General features: G+C 34.8%; 3 protein-coding genes and 1 long non-coding RNA gene across 4 annotated transcripts; 2 read left to right on the top strand and 2 right to left on the bottom strand.

Moving 5' to 3' along the window:
- Positions 1-182: 182 nt before the first annotated feature.
- Positions 183-1,848, bottom strand: LOC106432903. Its single transcript, XR_001286488.3, has 7 exons — positions 1,780-1,848; positions 1,505-1,646; positions 1,267-1,388; positions 886-1,077; positions 700-802; positions 521-611; positions 183-449 (listed from the first exon to the last, which is right to left on the bottom strand). It is a non-coding gene; the product is annotated as an uncharacterized LOC106432903 (long non-coding RNA).
- A 6,543-nt stretch (positions 1,849-8,391) lies between these two features.
- LOC125578086 lies at positions 8,392-9,105 on the top strand. The gene has a single exon (XM_048740372.1). It carries the CDS (start codon positions 8,392-8,394, stop codon positions 9,103-9,105), a length of 714 nt encoding a protein of 237 aa, XP_048596329.1.
- Positions 9,106-14,347: 5,242 nt separating this feature from the next.
- LOC125578085 lies at positions 14,348-15,643 on the bottom strand. Its single transcript, XM_048740371.1, has one exon. It carries the CDS (start codon positions 15,641-15,643, stop codon positions 14,348-14,350), a length of 1,296 nt encoding a protein of 431 aa, XP_048596328.1.
- Positions 14,751-22,692, top strand: LOC111213909 (phosphate transporter PHO1 homolog 5-like). The gene is made up of 9 exons (XM_048740714.1): positions 14,751-16,897; positions 19,879-20,345; positions 20,433-20,562; positions 20,791-20,911; positions 21,015-21,273; positions 21,354-21,458; positions 21,545-21,739; positions 21,811-22,095; positions 22,172-22,692. Exons 1-9 carry the CDS (start codon positions 16,273-16,275, stop codon positions 22,406-22,408), a joined length of 2,424 nt encoding a protein of 807 aa, XP_048596671.1. The 5' UTR covers positions 14,751-16,272; the 3' UTR covers positions 22,409-22,692.
- Positions 22,693-23,726: the final 1,034 nt, after the last annotated feature.

The raw sequence follows: 23,726 nt of genomic DNA, 5'->3' as shown, positions 1-23,726 counted from the left end.
ACACATCAAAAACTACAGAATCTTTTCTCACCAATAACCAAGGTAATGATGTTGTTATTGTTCTGTTTGTTAATGATATTGTTACCGAGAAGTTTGGCCAAGTGATAAAAACCAAACATTTATATTTAGTCAGTATTTGAGTTATGACCGCCGTTATTTCAACGAACTTAGTTAGGATGGTAAAGCGAATGTTGACGGAAGAATCTGCCAGCTTGATATAAACATGAATGTGTAACGTATTTCTCAACAGTAAACAAATACAAATACCTTTTGAAACAAAGATCAAACAACAAACCTCAGTTATTGAAAATGATAAGAGAAGAATGAGATATGGAGATAAGAATCACGTCTAGAGAAAAGAATCAAGTCGTAGAGATTGTGATGCTGCTAATAACGTAGCTTCCAAAATAGCTCATGTGCATGTGAGGGTGAGTTGTTGATGGAAGCAACTGCATTTTAGGCATATTCCAGTTTTTAACAACAACACCTCTCCACCACTTATCTATTGGGACAAAAATACCTGATATTCCTGTAGCCACGGACGGTGCTGTTATTTGCAGATTGATGGCCAGGTTTCCTTGCTGAAGGTTCTGCATACATGTCGCCAGAGGCTGTGAAAGTTTCATCATCATGATATTATGTTCTTATGCAAAACTACAACCAAAACATACTGAAAAGCTTTCTTCTTATGACACATACCTTTTATTATTGATCATATATTGCAAAGAGAGTAGAGTAGGATAGCAGTTGCAATAATATAACTAAATTCCATGGGTCTTGGTCTTTTGCAGCCACAATTAAACTGCAGATCAGACGATATAAGTGCAGATCTATATCAACAGAAACCAAATTTCAATTATAGAGAAACATTTATATAGTATTTACCTAGAGAAACTTCTGTCCACATTTCTATTGCTTCTTTAGAAGCTTTGGCTCCAGCTTTTGGGGGTTTGAGAATTTTGCTTTCAAGGACAACTATCATTCAGTACCCTCAGCTGTCACATATTTTTGTTCTACCATATCAAAAGTGGGGAGAATGAACGTTCCTGAAAAGTGATACTTCATGACTCCACAACTCTGCTACCATACAAAAATCAACCCAAAGATCATTTCAATTGACACAGAAAGAGTTTTTCAGTTCTACAAATCTACACAACTATCATGTGTTACAGAAATAGGATAATTTTAGATTTGTCGGTTACTAAATGCTGTTATTGATCAATGCAAAGAGATCTCAAATCACAGAATGAGAATGATTATGCTTACATGATGAACATGTCTGAAATTCTGACTGAACCGAGTCATATCAAATCCGCTCAAGGAGTATATTGAACTCGCTTTCAAAAGATGCATGTACGCGGTGAGACGGTGGCTGGCATGAGTATCACCTGAAAACAAAAATAAAAACGAAATCATAATCAACAAACAGATTTGAAACGATATCTAAATGGAGAAAATAAAAGAGAGACGAAGAGAAGATGATTTCGAGAGGAGGAGTACTAACCTATTTATACTCGCAGATACAATTACTCAACGAATCTAAGCACACATTCAAAGCCTCATCGTGGTTAATTGAATTAATAGAGATTAAACATGAAGAACACATAACTCGGACCGTTTCAGATTTAGGGATGAAGTTCAGCAGTCTCCACAGAACAAAGAAGAGAAACGGAAAAAAATGAGAGACAAAACACTAACATTCCATTTCTTCACGTAGAACATAATTAGGGTTTACTCTATTGGGATATCGAGCTTTGTACACAGGGAAACGTAACACACCTGATTTCCAAGCCCAAAAACACGTCAAAATGTACGTGTAATTAAATAGGCCCAAATCATGCCGGAACACATCACTTAATGAAACAGTGAGTTTCATCCGAAGGGGACAGGTGTCATCCTGAAAATGAGTGAGTTTGTGACCTGTCTGCTGAGGTGTCTCTCTAGGGAGAGAATAAACTGTATTTTATATAAATAGATTATTTGTCGATTTTTTTCTTTTACATTAACTTCTTGTTTTTCTAATGTTAGTTTTTTTTAATTTAAATTTATATGTTTATAATTTTTCATTTTTCTTGTTGTAGATGGAGAATTATATTTTTTTATTGATGGTTTTTTGTATGTGATATAAACTTTTTGAAATTTTAAAATAATGTTATATATAGTACAATTAACACATTAAAGAAGAGAAACATATTCAGGCACATTTTACACAGGTTTTATATGCATAATTTTAAACATTATATATGTATATATTATAAGTTTGAAACATGTAAATAATTTCTAAAGCTAAATACTTGTTCTGAGTTTACATAACTTATCGAAAGTTTTATCTCTTTTTAAATTCAAATCACAGAAAAAAATATCAAAAAGTTAGTATAGATTGATTGTTTGGGCTTTTAAATCAACACTGAAAATTTACATGAATCAGATAACAACAGTTTTATAAACAACTTGATAAAATTTGACCGAGCCAGAGATTTTCACAGAATATGTTCTTTCTTCTTCAAATTGCAAAGAGCCTATAGGCACAAGAAAAAAAAAATCATAATTTTGTTTTCACTTATATAACATTTCTTCTCTTTTACACACAGAGTTTATTACACTGCTATAAGCAATGCAAAACTCTATTCATATAAGATTCACATCTATGCATTTTGACAAAGAAGAATTTTAGTCATCTTTAGTTTCGTAATGGACCAACTTCAGTCATATACACTATATTTTCTCTATGATTCAAATCTTACAATTTTAATATATGTGCAGATTTCCATGTGAAAAAGCACGCACACCATTTATCATTCAACCTATTACTTTTTCCAAAATAAACACTATAATCCTCCTTTGGTTAGCTCCACGAACTAATCTCTTTGGATCAGTTTACTAAAAAATATGGATACTAATGTCAGAAAAGAATATAAACACTATCAACAACAAATATTGGCACAAGACTATTTGGTTCAAGGAACATATTCCATGTAATGCGTTTATATCATGGCTGGCTTTGCGGAGAAGACTGCCAACCAAGGATCGCTTGAGGCGTTGGGAGTTAAATGTCTCAGGAACGTACGTCCTTTGTAATCTGGAAATAGAGACTCACCATCATCTCTTCTTTGAGTGCTCTTTCTCTCGCTTGATATGGGAGTTTTTTGCTGCTGAAGTTTGGATTTCTCCTCCGACTGATCTACACTCTATTGCAGCCAGGATCAATCAACCTCGCGTCAACGCAGATGCGCATGCTACTCCAGTCATCAAGCTCTACTTTTAGTCAGCCATCTACCTGCTGTGGAAAGTGCGTAATGCTCGTGTGTTCACAGCTGTCTCCTCACCTTCATCAGTCATCTTTGCCTTTCTCGACCATATGATGCGTGACCGTCTTCTCTCTTACCCGGCAAGTTCTTCTTTCTCCTCTTCTCTACTTCTTTTTTTATCTTTCTTGTATAAGACCTCCTTAAAGTTTTTTTTTACCTTGAGTTGTTGTTGGTTGTTTTTTTTTTCTTGCTGTAATAAGTTGTTTAAAAACAACAGTGTAACCTTTCAGAAAATGATAATCTTAAAATCTTATCAAAAAAACAACAACAAATATTAACTTATTTATGTGAATATATATTTTATTTTAAATCATTTTAGTGGACGAAGAAATTACCATAATTTGTACAACAAATTTTCTTAGATTCACCTCATCATACTCACCATTTTACCATTTTAATTACATAATTTTACATAAGCTTCTTCACCCTCTCCGGTTATTTTCTCTTTATTTATAACTACAATATAAAGTTATAAACCATATATATTATAAATTAATAATTTATTTACCCTTGAAGTCTAACGATTAAAAATATAACATAATTCAATATAGATATATGATTTTATTAATAAATTAGCAGTTACAAATTTGAAATTTCTAGTAATATCAAAGATCATATGTTAGTTAATTATCTTTTAAATGATGTCTATTTTTATTTTTTTTTAGATGAGAATATTTTGGCTGAGGTGGATAGTCTCAAAAGCCTTGAATTTAGTCCCTTTTATATAGTAGGATTATTTTCTCTTTATTTATAACTACAATATAAAGTTATAAACCATATATATTATAAATTAATAATTTATTTACCCTTGAAGTCTAACGATTAAAAATATAACATAATTCAATATAGATATATGATTCTATTAATAAATTAGCAGTTACAAATTTGAAATTTCTAGTAATATCAAAAGTCATATGTTAGTTAATTATCTTTTAAATGATGTCTATTTTTAATTTTTTTTGGATGAGAATATTTTGGCTGAGGTGGATAGTCCCAAAAGCCTTGAATTTAGTCCCTATAAACCATATATATTATAAATTAATAATTTATTTACCCTTGAAGTCTAACGATTAAAAATATAACATAATTCAATATAGATATATGATTCTATTAATAAATTAGCAATTACAAATTTGAAATTTCTAGTAATATCAAAAGTCATATATTAGTTAATTATCTTTTAAATGATGTCTATTTTTAAATTTTTTTGGATGAGAATATTTTGACTAAAGTGGATAGTCCCAAAAGCTTTGAATTTAATCACTTTTATATAGTAGGATTTCCTTACTTTCGAAAGACAATAATATTCATTGGCCTTGTACTTCCTACATCGTAATTTGTGATTACTTAAAACCCTGAAGATTTATCTATGGTAAAAATGCGTGTGCCTTTTTCTTTGGTAGAAGTAAAAAACGTGTAGGTGCGCAAAAAAAAGTAAAAAAACGTGTTATATTTACTATGACTTTCTAAGTCCAAATAGATAGAGATCCACGTAGGTTACTTCAATATCACTGGCGAGGTCAAACCAAGACCAAGATAATTAGTACTCCCTCCCTTCTTTAAAGATATATATTCTAAAGAAAAATAAAGTTTTTAAAAGATTTATTTTTTACATTTTTAATGCATATTTTATAAACTAATTGCAAACTTCAAAAATCTAAATTACATTAATTAATTTTTTATTGGCTTAAAGTTGTAGAAAGAATATAAACATAAAAAATTATGTAAGTTTAGTGTGTTTTATTAAAATATGAATAAAAACTAGAATATTAATCAATTAAGAACAAAGGGAGTAGTATTTTACATTTTGTGAAACTAGAATAATTTATGGTTAAGATAGAAGTTTGAGATCTTCAGCAAGTTAGAAATTATTCAAGTAGCTAGTTTCTGAGCATGATAAAGCTAAGTGTGGACTGTACACGCTTTCTTATGTATTTATCAAACTGATGATATAATTAATTAGATGGTATAGGTACGATAAAATAAGCCAAGATATCGGTGCAAGGTAGGCTGAATAATATAATATGATATGACTAGATTAGTGGACGAAAATATAATACGATAATATGGTTCAGTGATCTCGAGGGAGCTTCGACTCCAATATGGACATGGATTCGAATCCCGCTGACCATTGGAAACAAAATTTAACATCCGGGCTTGTCTAACGTCTGATGACCGGCCAATAATATAAGCTGCTACAAACACTCGCTGCAAATTCTGAACCCACCTCGGTGGAAGCCAGGATATACTGGATTATTCAAAAAAAAGTATATATATATATATATAGCCAATATTAATTCAATAACTTTTAGGAATAATGTGCTATGTAACATTTTAGATATTATCTATATTTATTTTTTAGGAGTAATGTGCTATGCAAGAAAGTATATTACATATTGCTAAATAAATATTTCTTCTTTATTTCTGAAAAAACATAAAATTCACTTGCAATATACAGATTTTGTTTATATAAAATCGTTAAAATTGATACCATATTATTATTTACTAAACAATTTAAATATGATCAATAGATTACGACAAATATATGATACATCTGCAATGTATATTATTTTTTTTTAAAAATAGAACACTTTAAATGGAAAACTAATAAAATCTTATATAAAATCGTTAAAATTGATACCATATTATTATTTACTAAATAATTTCAATATGATCAATAGATTACGACAAATATATGATACATCTGTAATGTAGTTGTTTTTAAAAGAAATATAACACTTAAAATAGAAAACAAATAAAATTTTATAAAAAAAAATAAAAATTAATATCGCGATACAATTGTATAACAAAATGGTCACACATCTAAAAATATAATGTTCACATGGAAAGCAAAAATCAACATAAATAAAAACACTAACACATGCGCGAACACGCGGATCAAGTTCTAGTCTATATTATTAAAGTAGAAGTTTCAACTCTTTTCATGTGTGATTTTTAAGTTGGACCCTCCCTTAAAAAATATTAAATATATTTTGTTATTACGCTAATATTATTACACTTAATTATTTATTTGTTTATTAAATCATGATTTATTTCCAGTTAATTGTTTATTTTCATAGACAAGAACATCAATTTTTTTTAACACTGTTTAGTTTCAAGCCATAAGAAAGCAAAGTTCAAACAACCATCTTTACAAAAAAAACTAAATAAATTAAAAGAATCATCAGTAGGTGACATAAAGAGCTCAAAAGAGAATATATAAATAATCTGCCAAAAAATGAAATAGTGCCAATCAACAAACTGGTTTTTGTACTAATTCTCAAGACGTAAACCTTACTGATAAGCTTCCTCATTGAGTAGTTGTTGCAGCCAAAGAGAACATGACGAGCCAGAGGACCATGATCTCTGATCTCTTACCGCTTCCACTCTATTGTACAAGTGAGAGTAATGCGATGAATACAAAAAATAATAATGAGCATGAACGAAGAAGTCATAAAGATAATACGGTTATGTTGCATGTTTGCCATCGATATGAAATATCCAAAATTAGAGACCTAACTGTAAAAACATAAGCTCAGATTCTTGAAACTAGCTCTTCTTTTATCCACAATAGTGGCTTGCAAAGAACTCAAATTTTAAGGATCCGTTTCTATAAGATAATTCCCACCAATAATTCTGACCTATGATAGTCTAACAGTAGCTATTAGCTTATTAACAAAGATAAAAAATAACCTACCACCGAAACATTGAGGAGGTTAAGCAAATCAACAAAACACTAAAACCGTCATTCCACAAGAATCCAGAACTTAACGAGAAGACCTTTGCTCCACCACGAGCCAGAAACTCTTAAAAACTCTGGTCAGAATCCATATAGAAACCTGAGTAGACAAACACACATTGCCACACCGAGATAGTACTCGTCGAAAATCATCGGATTTGCTCGTAAGCTACAAAATCTGACTCAAAAATAATCAAAATAATCTCACCGCGACCACAAAACGCAGATAAATAATACAAGAAGATAACAAATAAGAACATGAGACATGAGAAGAATAGAAAAGAAAAATGTTGATTTCCGGCGGCCGCCAGAGAGAAGAGAGATTAGAGTTTTAGTCTTTTTTTTCCTTTTTTTTTCTTATAAAGATTTGTTTTTTTATTTTCATGACAAGAACATCAATTATGCCTTCAGTAACTCTCTAAGTTTGTGGTGTTAGAAAAAAACTCTATAAGTTTGTTTTTATAATTTGTTCACTCTCTGAGATTTTGATTTTTCAAAGGAATTCAATTTCTGAGAACTTGGCAAGAATACCAAAAAGAAAATTCAGTTTCTGAAGTTTCTGTTGGTTTTAAGTAAAAATATGTTTAGTTTTAGAAATTATTTCTGTTTATATTACTCCATTGAAATGTTATTTAAGTTTTCGAGAGCTCACATATTTTCTAATACTTCCACGAGTTTTTTTTTTTACGAAAGAAAAAATTGAATGACTATAAAGACTAACTGAGACCATATTGTTTTTGAAAAGTAGATAACAAGATAACGAATTGCCCAAATAAAGTGTTAAATCATTTTTTTTAACGTTGATTTATTATGATATTACAATTATGAGAAATATTACATAGACAATCCGACAACCGACAATACTACTTGCCTTATAAGGATCTACGCCTAACTGCATCACCTGAGCCGTCCTATGAAGATCACGCCTAACCAAGTTTTACTTGCACCATGTTGAGGATTCCTTGTAAGCCTTTTCTCTGTAGCATGTATAATTGTTTAATAAATCGATTTCTCCGGAAATTGAAATAGGACCTGCTGGTGTATAAGCATTAATGAACCCTTAGTCAAACCATTGGACCAAGGGGGTTTCCACAAGATTTAAATCATCTAGTAACGAACTAAGTTCCAGACCAAGCTTCGACTTAGGAGAATACTTTAGGTATAAAGAAAATATAGCTAGCACTATCCCAGTGTTCCATGTGATAGTGAACTTTATATGGCGTATTCAGATATTTGGTTCGGTTTTGGATAGGAACCATTCGGTTCTAGATATATTGAATAAATCATTTTATATCACTTAGATACTAATAATTTTTGGCGGAAGTTCTTCAAACATGCACTAGGATGATTAATCTACCTCCCACTGGTCTGGTAACTCCCTTATACCCATGGATTTTTTGGGTTTTGTGGACTAGTAGGAACCAGTTATTGTTCGAGGATAAGTCTTTCTCGGAAACAGAGAGGATGCTCAAGGCTATAAAGGCGGCTGTGAAATGGCAGGAGGCGACCAATCTCCTAACCGCGACAAGGCTCCCTACCAAGAAACCAAACTCTGTTTCACTTAAAGACTGTCCACTTATGAACTTAACTCCGCAGATACCAGCAAATACCTCAGCTCTGTATACAGATGCAGCTTGGAATAGAACATCTCTGGCAGGAGGCATGGGATGGGTAAGCACAAAAGCTGGCGGCTCGGTTCTATTCAAAGGAACTGTGACTCGTCGAAATGTGGCATCAGCGCTCGTGGCAGAGGCTATGGCTCTTAAAACAGCACTCTTGGAAGCTGTCTCTCATGGTCTAACAGACATAATCTGTTTCTCAGATTCTAAGTGTCTAATTGACCTCATCACAAGAAAGAAAACTGTGGTGGCTCTGCAAGGATTACTCCATGACCTCGGCGTGTTGAGTGATTCTTGTAACTCTATCTCATTTTGTTTTATCCCTCGGGGCCGCAATGAAGTTGCAGACTCTCTTGCTAAAAATGCTCTGTTTTGTTTGTCAAACAACCCGAGTGGGAATAACTTTTCGGTTGTAAACTCTGTTTTTAAGTTGATATGAAGAAGGTTTGACCAAAAAAAAAGATACTAATATTTTTATATCCAATAGATACTAATGAGATTTTGGTTCGGTTTCAGGTACCCGTTTAATATATAATCTAATATATTAGTTAACATGTTAGTGTAAGTGGTCTAGTGGTTATGCACTTACATATTTGTCAATCTAACCAGACTTCGAGTTAGTAAAGTGCTAGTTTTGTAAGTATTTAATGTATTTTAATCTAAAAATATCACATCTATATAATATAAGAGAGTACTTAAAAGATAATATGGTTTGGTGGTTATGATGTTTTTACTCTTCCTATCCATCCGGGTTTGAGTGGGTTTGATGACATTTTATCTTATATTAAAAAGTTGAAATTTATTTTTTCGGATACTCGAATACCCTTTTGATCATCGATCCGAATTCAGTTTCGGATAATTAGATTTGGTTTTTGGTCCGGTTTCTGTGCCCATGGCTATGGTGTATCTAGTTAATGTCATCTCAGATTAACTTAAACTGCGACGTTCTTTTCTTCTACTATTAAAAGACTCGTTAATGTCACTTTTTTTTGGTCCGCCTCATGGAGAACTCTATTAATGTGCCCTCTGTCGAATTTAATGCACTAATTCATTTTTATAATTTGGTCGATTAGATTAAATCTAAATTAGTTTTTAATAGCAACTATATAAACCTTCATGTGCACTTTAAAAAAGTAATTATACAAAGGTGGCTATAAAAAGGCTACTAACTCCAATTTCTCAATCTTTTTATTTGAATAATTCGGATTGCTATCGAAATTTATTTTAAAATAATCAGCTTTGCTTATTCGTTTCTAAATATGTTTGATGTCCGTGGGGGCAGTTCCCACGCGCTTTGGTTAACTTTTTCTGAAAACATTGGTAAATGGGTCTCCACTTTCAACAACTTTTTTTTTTTTTGTCATCTGTTAGATTATATTCATAAACAGGAAGAGTTTCAAAAGATTTACATAAGAGACAGACCTTTAAACACCGCACAAACCAACTGAAACCTATAACATTTTCTTCGTTAAGACTAAGACCTTACAAACCCAAACACCCAAACCTGATATCCATCCAACCCAAAAATTCCAAAAACCTACTGCAGAGAACTAAACAGAGGAAAGAGTTTCCTCAATCTCGAAGAGTTCATGCAACCATCTTGGACCTCCAGTTGCTACGTAAGAACTGAGACGTCCTCCTTTAGTTACACTTTGAGCAATGAGGAAAGCTCCTCTGTTGTTATCCCTGACCTCTTTCACCAATCTCCACCATTCTATTCTAACCAGCCTTTCCATGATCAACCCAATTTCTGCTTTGAAATTTGGCCAAGCCTTCGGTCTTAAGATCATCTGAGTCAGGTCCCCATCGTCTATAGCAAATATCACTCGATCAAGATGGTGATCAGCTATACTCTCGATGGCCCATACCAGTACTTTCAATTTGGCCTCATGGAGATTCCTTAACAAATAAAAGGCCCTTCTGCTGTGTAATAATACTTTACCTCTATGATCTCTTAACACCCAAGCTCCACCTCCCACCTGGTTACGTTTTGACCAATCTACACCAATATTGCACTTCACCCAACCTCTGGGAGGAGTAGACCACTTTTTCTGCACTTCCAATGCTTCCTTCCTTTGAACCTCTTCCAACCTCTGTTCATGCGTTTGAGCTAAACTCCACAACTCAGATTCCTCAAAAGATTTTTCAATCAGCTCCATCAAATTGGATTGTTTACCTTCAAACAAAAGACTGTTCCTATTTTTCCAAAGGAACCAAATCAACCAAGGTATAGCATTAATCACTTTTTGTGGCGTCGTCTTGTTGGACTCTAAGGAAAAGAGGTAGTGAAAGTTGGAGTAATGGGATATCCAGTCAAATCCATGTTCTGGAACCGGTACATTCGCAAGAGCCCACACCTGACGAGCAATGGGACAGGTGAATAGAATGTGGTTAATCGACTCACCTTGAAACCCACAAGCCTGACAACATGGATCCATTTTAATTCCTCTCTTAACCAAGATCTCCCCTGCAGAAATTGCATTACTCAGAGCACGCCAAAAGAAATTTTTTATCTTGGGTGGAGCCTTTAGCTTCCACGCCGCCGCTTTCAACCCATTCAACGAAGGTAAGGCTTCAGCTTCCCTTATCTCTTCACTCCTAGTCACTCTGTTTTTCAACCAATAACCAGACCTGACCGAGTAACCACCATGCTTATTGTGTTGCCAAACCCAGTAATCATCCACTTCAAAGACCGGCTTCATTGCTAAGATTCTAGTTACATCTTCCTCATAGAATAGATCATGTAGAGTATTAAGATTCCAACACCTGTTGTTTTGATCGATCAGCTTATCAACACTCAACATAAGATCTACAAATATGTTCTTCATTAACGGTCTCCTTAGCACATCTCCTTCAATCCACGCATCAACCCACACAGCCACTGACTTACCATTTCCAATCTTTTTCTTCAACCCCAGAACCAATAACTCCTTTCCAAATTGAATGCTACGCCACGCGTAGGACGGTCGAGAACCATTTTTAGCATCTAAAAATTGCTTGTTAGGAAAATATCGGCTCTTAAAGACTCTCGCAAACAACGAGTCTGGATCATTAAGAATACGCCACGCTTGCTTTGCCAATAGAGCTTGATTGAAGCTTTGAAGATCCTTAAACCCCAATCCTCCCTGGTCTTTTGCAAGAGATAATTTTGACCAACTTAGCCAATGCATCTTCCTCTTATGCTCAAGCGCATTCCACCAAAAATCAGCCATCGCTTTAGTCAGGTTCTCACACGAAGTCTTGGTCAATTTGAAACACGACATGGCATAGATAGGCATCGCCATTGCCACTGCCTTGATCAAGATCTCCTTACCACCCAAAGATAATTGTTTGATGAACCACCCCGATAGACGATCCTTGAGTTTATCATATATATACGCCAACATCTCAGTCTTTGATCCACTGAAACATTCCGGTAACCCCAAATAGGACCCTGACCCTCCTTCCTTTTGTATACCAGTGACCCCTCTTATGGTTTCTTTTATGCTTTCCGGAACTTTAGCTCCAAAGGTGATAGCCGATTTGGCAATGCTAACTTGCTGACCTGTAGCTCTTTCATACAGCTTTAGAATTCTCATCAGCTCTTCAGCTTGTACTACCTCCGCTCTGCAAATCAGCAGGCTATCATCTGCAAAGAGCAAGTGATGAATCATTGGCCCTTCATCAGTAAACCTGATACCATGGATCTTCTCATCCCTCACCGCCATCTCCATCATATGAATCAAACCTTCCGTACATAGAATGAAGAGAAACGGCGATAAAGGATCGCCTTGTCTAAGCCCTCTCTCTGGTCTGATACATCCAAACGCCTGATTATTGATCAAAGTCGAGAAAGTGACCGAGGAAACGCAGAACATCACTCTATCAATCCACGTCTCCACAAACCCCATTGCCCTGAGGAGAGCTCGCAAGTAACTCCATTCTACTCTGTCGTAAGCCTTAGACATGTCTGACTTTATGGCCATAAACTGCGAGGCAATCTTCTCATTTGTCCTCAATGCGTGTACCATCTCGTGAGCAATCAAGATGTTATCTGTAATCAACCTTTCTTCAACGAACGCAGATTGAGTAGGGGAAACCAGATCTGGGAGTAGTGGTTTCATCCTTCTTACCATAATCTTTGATATAATTTTGTAAAGGACAGAGCACAGACTGATGGGGCGCAGATCAGACATGAGGATCGGATCTATCACCTTAGGCAACAAGCACAAATGTGTATAGTTCCATTCTCTTGGAAAGGTTCCATGCACAAAGAAATTCATCACTTCTTCAGTGACTTGATTGCCTATGATTGTCCAATATTTTTGAAAGAATAAGCCCGACATACCATCAGGACCTGGAGCGCTGGCTGGGTTAATCGCAAACACCGCGTCCCTTACTTCTTCATTCGAAACTTCTCTTGTCAGCATTTCGTTCATCGCGGTAGAGACCTTTCCAACATACCCTTCAAAGAGTTGATCAAAATTGCCATCACTCTCCGCTTTGAATAGTCTATTGAAGTAATCTGTTGCTACTTGTGCCTTTGCTGCCTCTGAGAATTGCATCTGACCTTTCTCATCCAGCAGCTTGTCAATTCTCTTTCTTGCTCTACTAGCTTTGACGGATGCGTGATAGTATCTTGTGTTGAGATCTCCCTTTGTGGCCCATTTATCTTTACACTTCTGACGCCAATACTTTTCTTCCTCTTTATAGGCATTGACCAACTCAGATTTAAGAACGTTAACCCTTACTCCAGAAGGAAAGCTTTTAGACTGCTCTGCTTCCAACGCTATTTGAAGTTGCGTTAACTTATCCCTGGAGTTCATACTCACTTTCTTCTTCCACCTACTCAGAGATTTGCGACAACTCTTCAATTTATCTGAAACTGTCGCACCAAAAAAGGCATGGTTTGTAAGCCATGCCTTTTTGATTTCCTCCTTCACCCCTGGTTTGTTTAGAAACCTTCCATCAAACTTGAAGCTACCCCTATACAAGTCAGCAGAGGCGAGTAGCTTAACAAGAACTGGCCTATGGTCAGAGCCTCTTTTATCCAAGAAGATCTGATTCGATGCCGGAAATAGATTCATCCATTTCTTGTTTCCAAAGCACCTATCCAATCTACTCTGAATCCACTTCAGCCATCTCAAACCTCCCCAAGTTAGGTTGTTTCCTGATGATTGAAGTTCCACCATTTCACACACAGATATCATGTCGTTGAAGGGTTGAAAAGATTTCTCACTGCGTCTCGGCCCTCCAATTTTCTCATCATTATTCCTTATATCATTGAAGTCTCCTAACATGCACCACGCTTCTTTTCTATGAGCTCCAATTCGAGAAAGTCTCTCCCATAACTTCGGTCTGTTTTTCTTGATTGGCTCTCCATATATACAAGATATATAAAACGATTCATTCCCCATCTGTACAGCGAAATCTACCAAGTGTTTATCCACATACTTGAAGGAAATATTTACACTACTTTTCCACAAAAGAGCCAAACCACCACTGAAACCATTCGGATTCACTGTCATTACCCTATCATATCCTAACCATTCCTGCAGATCCACCAACTCATCTCTACCTTGCTTAGTTTCCATTAGAAATAAAATATCCGGGAAATGCTCTTTTCTCATCTCCCGCAACCTTGGAATCACCAGATCTTGTGCACGGCCCAATCCCTGGCAATTCCAACTCAAGATAGCCATTCAGATATTGGGCGGTCCCTCAATTGGGACCACCAATGGTTTCTTAAACCTTGCAGAGCTTTGAGATGGCTCGACATCATCATCTGCCTTCCTCTTTGTTTCTGAAATCATCCCTTCTCCCACATTTTTCCCTGGTTTGGTTGATCCTTTCGCAATTCCTTTCCCATTAGCTTTTCTAGTAAAAGTGCCAGGGCGTCTCCTTTTGTATGTCTTCTTCAGGGTGGTCCCGGAAGCACTAGTTTCATTGAAACCAATACTATAACCCGTTGAACCCTCCTGAATAAAAACCGACTGAACAGACTCCGCAGGCTCCTCTTTGCGCTCCATCTGACTGAGAACTTTTCCTGAATTAAGCACTCTAGTTCCCGTCTTAATAGCACTAGCCATAAGTTTTTCTGAGGGTTGAATTCGATCATCTTTGGCATTGAAATCAAAGACCACTCCCTTCCCTTTATCGAGAAAGTTTGATAAAATTGGAGGAGACTCTAATCTCAAAAAAGTTTTTTGACCCAAGGAATCATCTTCCAACTCCTTAAGAGACTTCTTCACTCGTTCTTCCCTCGCCATTTTCTCTGACCCATCAGCTGATCTGATATAGATCCTCATGTTATCCAAGACTTCTTCAGCTATCTTAGGTTTTCCGGAAAGGTTATCAATACCCATGAGCTTATAAGGCACTAAGCCGAATAAGGGATCATTGATATCCATCGATGGAACCACCTCAATCTTACTGTTTCCCAACGCCTCACGATCTCTTCCAACACCCTTGAGAGTCGACAGACTACCAAAAGGACACACCTCTTGTTCATGAGTAAGTCTTTGACAAGTATAACATCTCTTTTGAAGCCTTTCATAATCATATAGAATATTAACTTCTTCACCGCCCGGAATCGTCACTTTCTTAGCTCTTCTCAGCGGTCTTGATACATCAAATTTCACAAGTACCCGCACATAATCCTTTGTCTGAGCCTTCTCCGGATCGAAAGGAACTTCCACCACCTCACCTGCAAACTTGCCTAAGTCATGTATGGCTTCCGGAGTGTAGTGATTCACTGGAATATTCCTCATCTGAACCCATACATATAGAAACTTCAGATAGTCTGCCGGAGGCCTCTCCACCCATCTCTCGAGCACTATAGACCACATATTACTGGTATGAGGTCCACGGTGTAATACATCCAACAGATCCCTTTCATATTTGAAAATGAACTGAAATCTATCTTTGGATAGAGCTACTCCTCTAACTCTATCATATAACTGCCATTTTCTAGGCATATCCAAAATGAGATCAGTCATCTTCTGACATCGAGGATTTAGCAATCTTCCAATTAGACTCAAGTAGTTTCTCTCTGTAGAATAATACTCCGGTCTATCTGGGAGAACATACGGCTCATCATCTTCCTCCAACTACATCTCTGTTAGAGCTCTATCTAAATTCTCTGCCATACTTCCAATTGATTCCAACCAATAACACTACTACTTTCTACCCCACTTCCTCACTCACTCGCAACGAAGATTTCACCCACTGCAGATTTCACGAACTGATGTTCTGAAGATCTCTCTTTTTTCTGGATAAGAACCCTAGAATAAACGTCTGAGATTGAAACCCAAAGGTATTATCTGTAAAACTAACGGATAGGATACAAACGGGAAAAGGGTCCCAGCCACTTGCCCAATTCTTGGGAATCTAAACGAGAGAGAAATCGCCTTTTTTTTATTTTCAAAATTCCATTTCAACAACTTTCAACCATATCAAAAATTGATACACATTGCCATTTTAATTCAAATCAATATATAATGACACATAGATACTGCGACCTGTCACTGATTAACACATCCCTATAAGTACTCCTGTCTTCTTAACCACTCTTCAGACACATAAACAACCAAAAAAAACCAAAAGCTTAGATTTGAGACAAGAAATAATGAAGTTCGGGAAAGAATTTTCGTCGCAGATGGTGCCGGAGTGGCACGAAGCTTACATGGACTACAATCATCTCAAATCTCTATTAAAAGAGATCGTCAAATTCAAACGCAAAAACAATCCTCCCCACGGTCACGGCCATCATCTCCACCGGAAACTGACTATTTACCGAACATTCAGCGGCTTACTGGCAAAGTCGGGGAGAAAGAGACATCCCCACGGCCACGGTGGTGCACAGATCGGTCCATTTTCAGATTCAGACGACGACATCGAGGAAGGAATAAAATCGGCGCCGATTCTGGTCCACTCGGCGAGTCACGGATACGAGACGACGTTTCTGATGGCGGCGGAGGAAGGAGGAGAGTACGAGACGGTGTTTTTCCGGCGGTTAGATGACGAGTTCAACAAAGTGGAGAAGTTTTATAAAGAGAAAGTTGAAGAAGTGATGAAAGAAGCTGTGATGCTTAACAAACAGATGGATGCGCTGATCGCGTTTAGGGTGAAAGTGGAGCATCCTGATGGTTGGCCGTGGGAGGAGCGGACGGTGGAGATGACTCGTTTAGCTTCTAATGTCGATATTTCCGCCGCCGCCGTCGCAGCTTCTACTCCCGCCGGTGCTAGATCCAGTAAGTAACCTAACTTAGTGAGTCGGCGATGTGCAATCTAATCAGTTTTATCGAACCGTAGCTGTACCGAGTCACTAAATTGAAAGTGATAGCTTGATAATTGATTCCGATTTTCACGGACCGTAACACCGGATGGATTGAAATTGATTTTTTTTTTCTGGTTATATTGATTATAAATTTCGGCTATGTAGAATTGTTATGTACCGAGTAATATTATTTAACCTTGATTATTTCGAATTTATGTCGAATTACCTAACTTAGTGAGTTGAGTCCGTGCCTGTGCATTCTCACCGGTTTGATTCTCGGGTTTATAGAACCGTGACCCCTGCCAAATTTCTAAATTGACATCTTTTTGTTGAACCGACTAGCGACAGCTGTTAAATTGATGATTGCTTCCGGATTTATCTGACAGTGACACAAAGGCAGTGTTTTAAAATTCGACCCGGACCCACGGTTGAACCGGTAAATCTGGTGACCTAAAAAAAAATTTAGTTTGGGTTTTTCAGAAACCCGCAAAAAATCCGGTAAAACCCGGAACCCGGTACCGGTTGAACCATCGGTCGAACCAATAAATAATTTTTTACTTTTTTTTTAGTTTTTAATTATGTTTTTAGATTATGTTTTATTTTCTAAGTTTTCAATTAAGAAGTTAGGTACTGACAAAAAAAAGTTATGTTTTTTCTTTTCAGTTTTATATTTGTGTTTTTTTAGATTTTGACGAAGATTTTACTATGCCACATAAGACCATCTCCAATGTATTTCTCTATTTTTACCTCTAAAATAGAGGAATTCTATAATAGAGGTGGGTTTTACTCCAATGTATTTCTCTAAAATAGAGATCTCTACATATAGAGCAAAATATAGAGGAATGTTATTTCTTCCTCTATAAATAGAGGAGAAAATAGCAATCTCTATTTTAGAGGCAAAAATAGAGATGGGTTGGAGTGGTTTTGCCTCTAAATGCTATTATAGAGGTAGAAATAGAGGTGGGTTAGAGATGCTCTAAAGAAAATAAAATGAACGATGGTAGAGAGAACCAAAATTAATTGATGTGATTTGGTGTTAGTTTATTTCTGTTATTGATAATTTATTACAATGATCTTTTACTTTTGGTTTATTTTGTATTTGTAGTTTAATTTATTATTCACATTAGGCATTTAAATATTTAAATATTTATAAATTTTATGTTTGGATTTATTTTAGATGTCATAACTCTTACGTTGTTAGGGAAAATTTTAAATAGTCTAAACTATTTTTTTTGATATTTTGTATGTCAAATAAAAATAAAAATATAAAAACTAAAGTTAAGTATTTTCTAAATGTTTTCAAACATAAAATATATACATATCCAAACTATTATTTTATGTTTTAAAAATATTTATAAAATATTAAACTTTAGTTTCTGTATTTTTATTTACATAGCTAATATATTATTATATAATAAAATTAATTCATTTATCAATCTGCAGTTCATCCGTGGTCGAATCAATGACCTAGCAACCCGGTAAGTCGTTCGGTTCAGTGTCCGGGTCGGGTTTAAAAACATTGTTTAAAAGGATTTTAAACGTTTAAAACTTAAAACCTTTTGTTTTGGGTAAAAAACCTTCAAACTAAGTATTGTAAAACCTCTCCAAACTAACTTTATTTAATGAATTGAGAGAAATTGCCACAAATATCATATTCATAGTACCATTTTTCATGTTTACACTAACCACTTTTATATTCACTTTTAATGAAGAGTAAAAGACACTTATACCCTTAGAGTTAATTAATCTAGACTTAGGGTTTAGAGTTGAGAGGTGGGGTAGGATTTTTGGAATATGAAATTTAGGATTCTAATAAAAATATAAATAAATATTTAAAAAATATAATTTTTTTTAAAAAAAATTGTTTCAAACATAATTTTCGATTTTCAAAAAGAAATTTGAAAAAAAATTAAAAAAAAAATCGAAAAAAATTATAAAAAAATTCGCAAACATAAAAATAATTTTTTTTTTATTTTTTTATTTTTTTTTATTTTAGTGGTGGTAAAAATAAAAAGTGGTAGCATGAAAGTGGTAAACATGTAATTTCTCCATGAATTAAACCTTATCAGGTCATAATTATCATTACTACCAGTAAATATTTAGTTTAGGGTTTCTACATTAAGTAAACATAATTTAGAGGTTTTATCTTTAAAAATCAAAATTTTATAATATTATTTAAAAATTAATAACTTAAATTTTCAAAATTAGAAGTTTATTTTTTTTTTTGTAAATATATGAGTTTGATGTGTTTTTAACATCAACGTTATATATGTATAAATTAAAAATGTAAAAAATCCAGAAAATATAATAAAAATTATCTAAAGATTTACCTGTAGTAAAATTACTAAAATATTAAAAATATCAAAAACAAGAAAATATAATAAAAATTATATCTTGTCTAATAAAAATGTAATAATAAATCTTTAGATAATTTTTATTATATTTTTTGGGGTTTTACATTTTTAATTTATACAAATATAATGATGTTAAAAACACATCAAAATCATACATTTACAAAAAAAAATTAAAAATGCTAATTTTGAAAATTAAAGTTACTAATTTTTATATAATATTATAAATATTGATTTTTTAGATTTTTAATGGTAAAACCCTTAAACTATGTTTACTTAATGTAGAAACTCCTATATTTTTAATTTATACATATATAATGTTAATGTTAAAATTACTAAAGATTTATCGGTAATAATGATAATTATGATCCGGTAGGGTTTAATTCATTAAATAAAATTATAAAATTAGTTTGAGGATTTTTACCCAAAACAAACTTAGTTGTGGAGTTTTAACGTTAAAAATCTCATTTAAAATGATTTTTTTTCTCTCTCTCTGGTTATTTCTTCGGTTTGATAAATGATTGATTCGGTTTTATCGAACCATTGTAAACCGAATCACTCAAAATTGAAATTTGATTATTTCAAATGCCGGTTTTGGTTGCAGTGAAACTTGGAGCACAAGCTTTAGAAGCAATACAGGAAGGAGGATCAAGTAAAGCTGGTAAATCCGACGAAGACGAAGATGAAGATGATGTGGAGAAAGAAGAAGATAAAGTCGTTTTCGAGGACATAAGTAGACTAAACGCTGTAAGACCATCTTCCATCGAGGTATTGGACCGTGTCAAGATCAACAATACGAAAGAAACACCTCGTTCCACAATTAAACACGTTCTAAAGTCCTCGAACCCGGAGCTCAAGTTCAGCAGAGATAACCTGAGAAGAGTCGAGGAGAAGCTCAGACGCGCCTTCGTCGAGTTCTACCAGAAGCTTCGCTTACTCAAGAGCTACAGCTTCTTGAATGTGTTGGCGTTTTCCAAGATATTGAAGAAGTATGATAAGGTCACTTCGAGGAATGCTACAAAGTCTTACATGAAAATGATTGATAACTCTTACCTTGGTGGCTCTGATGAGGTAAAAAAAGAAGAATGTCTTCCCTTTGATTCTTGTTATGTTTCTCCTTTTAGCTGATCTTTTCTTGTTCCTACTCCACTGTCACAGGTTATTAGACTCATGGAGCGCGTTGAAGCTACATTCATTAAGCATTTCACCAATGCTAACAGAACAAAAGGAATGAATATCTTGAGACCCCAAGCTCAAAGAGAGAGACATCGTATTACATTCTCCACAGGTACAATCATATTTTATACTACCTCAAAACATTTTTATATGGTTTGTATATTTGTTGTGGAATAACCTCTTAAATCCGTATTTATACTACCTCAAAATGATTTTTCTTTTCCCTCTTTTGGAAAACTATATACCGAGATTTAAGACATTTCCAGAACCAAATTTTTTTTTTATGTTGTCTCCTTCAGCCTATGCTAGTCAGTTTCTAAATTTGGGTCTCAGTTTTCAGGTTTCTTGGGTGGATGCATGTTTTCTCTAGTAGTGGCTCTATTCGCCATCATACGCACCCGGAACATATTGCAGGAGGATGGCCACAAAAAGTACATGAACACCATGTTCCCTCTTTACAGGTAATCACTACTTACTCTCTATATCTACTAAATTGTACCAAACATTTTAAGGTGGAAAACTGTTTGTTTGAATCCACTCTTCCTTCCTTTGTTGTTATTGCAGCTTGTTTGGGTTCATTGTGCTGCACATACTTATGTATGCTGCAAACATTTACTATTGGAGGCGGTATCGAGTGAATTATTCATTCATATTCGGGTTCAAGCAAGGAACAGAACTTAGCTATAGACAAGTCCTACTTGTGGGCTTCAGCATTGGAGTTCTAGCCCTTCTTTGTGTTATTGCCAATCTTGACATGGAGGTTGACCCCGAAACTAATGATTACAAAGCATTAACCGAACTTCTTCCTCTTATCCTCCTCATTGTAAGTCCATACAATTTTTTTAAAGAACCAGCTTTTGAATATATGACGTTATTGCTAACATGGTTTACTTTGTGATCTAGGTTATGTTTATAGTTCTAGTCTTACCATTCAACATCTTCTACCGCTCGAGTCGCTTGTTCTTCCTCACATGCCTCTTTCATTGCCTTGCTGCTCCTCTCTACAAGGTAGAACAGAAACTAAAACGATCTCACTGATGATGATAAAAGGCTCTTGTCTTAAATCTTGATTTTTCGCATTTATCCTCATGCAGGTAACTTTACCTGATTTCTTGTTGGGAGATCAGTTAACAAGTCAGGTGCAAGCTCTTAGAAGCGTCCAGTTTTACATATGTCACTACGGTTGGGGAGATTACAAACTCAGACAAAACACTTGCACTGACTCAGACACCTATAATGCTTTCTTATTCATTGTTGCTGTCGTCCCATATGTCTGCCGTCTCCTTCAGGTACCTTCAGAAAAAAATCTAGCTGTCTGTTGTTTCATTCATATTATAACATTTGCTGAATACTTGTGCAGTGCTTGAGACGTCTATTTGAAGAGAAAAACGCAGAACAAGGATACAATGGCATAAAATACTTCTTGACAATAGTGGCTGTCTGCTTAAGGACAGCTTACAGTGTGGACAAGGATAATCAATTTGTTTGGAGAATGTTAGCTGGGATCTTCTCAGCTATTGCTGCCATTTTCTGTACTTACTGGGACTTGGTTTTAGACTGGGGTCTTCTCAACAGGACTTCTAAGAACCGTTGGCTCAGGGATAAACTCCTTATCCCTCAAAAGAAAGTATACTTCATCGCCATGGTAAGAGCACTTATAAGCCCTCATCTTGATAGATCAAAACTGATTTTTCTAGTTCTAAAAAAAGAAAACTGTGCAGATCTTGAACGTCTTGCTTAGATTTGCGTGGGTGCAGACCGTGCTGGATTTCAACTTCTCCTTTATGCATAAACAGACGATGGTTGCTGTTGTAGCTAGTCTAGAAATTATCCGCCGTGGGATATGGAACTTCTTCAGGTTAGAGAATGAGCATTTGAACAATGTGGGGAAGTACAGAGCATTCAAGACGGTTCCATTACCGTTCAACTACGATGAGGATGACGACAAAGACAACTAGTTGTTCGATCTCTTGTCTTGAAACTGTCTAGTGTCAGATTATTCAACTATATTCATCCACATCGAGTAAGAAAGAAGACTGGGTATACAAAAGCTGACCCATCAAAGATCAAGAAGGAGATGTTAGTCTCAGTGGCTTGTAAGAGTTTTTTTAGACGTTGTAGTTAGTTCTATGACTAGGAGTTACTATCTAGTTGATGGGAGGTAGAGAATCCATTAAGCAATGTACTATGTATTTCTCGTTTTGAGTTTTTTTTTTTTAATGTCATAAGTTTCTCATGTATATAGAGATGAAAGACACCAAAAAACAGAACTAAAAAAATAACCACTCTCTAATATTATTGCATCAAGAAAAATACTCAAAAGGTTTCACTGAAGGAAACATTAATGGGTATTGAGAAAATAAGTTGAGTATCTTTTTAGGCCAAGGTTGCTTAGTTGAAACAATGTCCTTTTGTTTGTTCTTTAGCTGAAAATGGATCAGTTTGATACGTTGAATCAAGAATCCTCTCGTTGCTATAGACATATGCTGAAGAATCAGGTGGTTGCCGACAGATAAAACTTTTTGTCTCATCTTTATCTTCACCTTGTCCATGCATGATTATGGAGATCATGACAAGATGTTCTTCTGTGAAGGAGACCAAATCTTTATAGGGAAAGTCCCTTTTGGTTGATCGTGACGATAGACAGAGAGGATTCTTGATTCCTCATGTGAGACATTGTGAGGATATAAGCTAGGGACTTAAGCTAGTATGATTCTCTGTTGTTTGTTTGTGATTATATGATGTATACTAGTGGTTTGTCCGCGCTACGCGCGGAACGGCTATTTATTGCAGTGGTATATGTTTTGTATTAATTTTTACTTGTGTTGTATGACAATTGTTATCAATATGACTTCTTTTAATTTTTTACAACCATTTATTTTCATATTATCTCATTTTAATTATTGTAATTTATTAATGTTGTGAATATTTGATGAACGGAAAACAACTTCCTCATTTGATTTAGTTGACAATTTTTCTCTAAACATAAAATAGTAGTAATGTGTATGTTCTTAAAGTATCGTTATTTAATTTATTATGTATTCTCATCTTTTCTTTTTCATGTAATTGTGTTCATTTCTAAAGATGTTAGTAACATATGTATTTGATTTAACATGCTAGTAGTTCTTCGCACATTGAACACGAAAGTTTGATGGATTTTATTATTTTGATTGGATACAATAATTTTTGATTTATGCTTTGTGTTTTTCATTGTTTTGCAATCATTTTAAAATTTGTGTTATTGTTCTTGCAAATTTGTTATTTTATATTTATTGT

The sequence above is a fragment of the Brassica napus genome, chromosome A9, assembly GCF_020379485.1.
Source record: "Brassica napus cultivar Da-Ae chromosome A9, Da-Ae, whole genome shotgun sequence".
Taxonomy (NCBI): domain Eukaryota; kingdom Viridiplantae; phylum Streptophyta; class Magnoliopsida; order Brassicales; family Brassicaceae; genus Brassica; species Brassica napus.
Note: the sequence above shows the minus strand (reverse complement) of the source record. Positions and strands in the feature narration are given on the sequence as shown.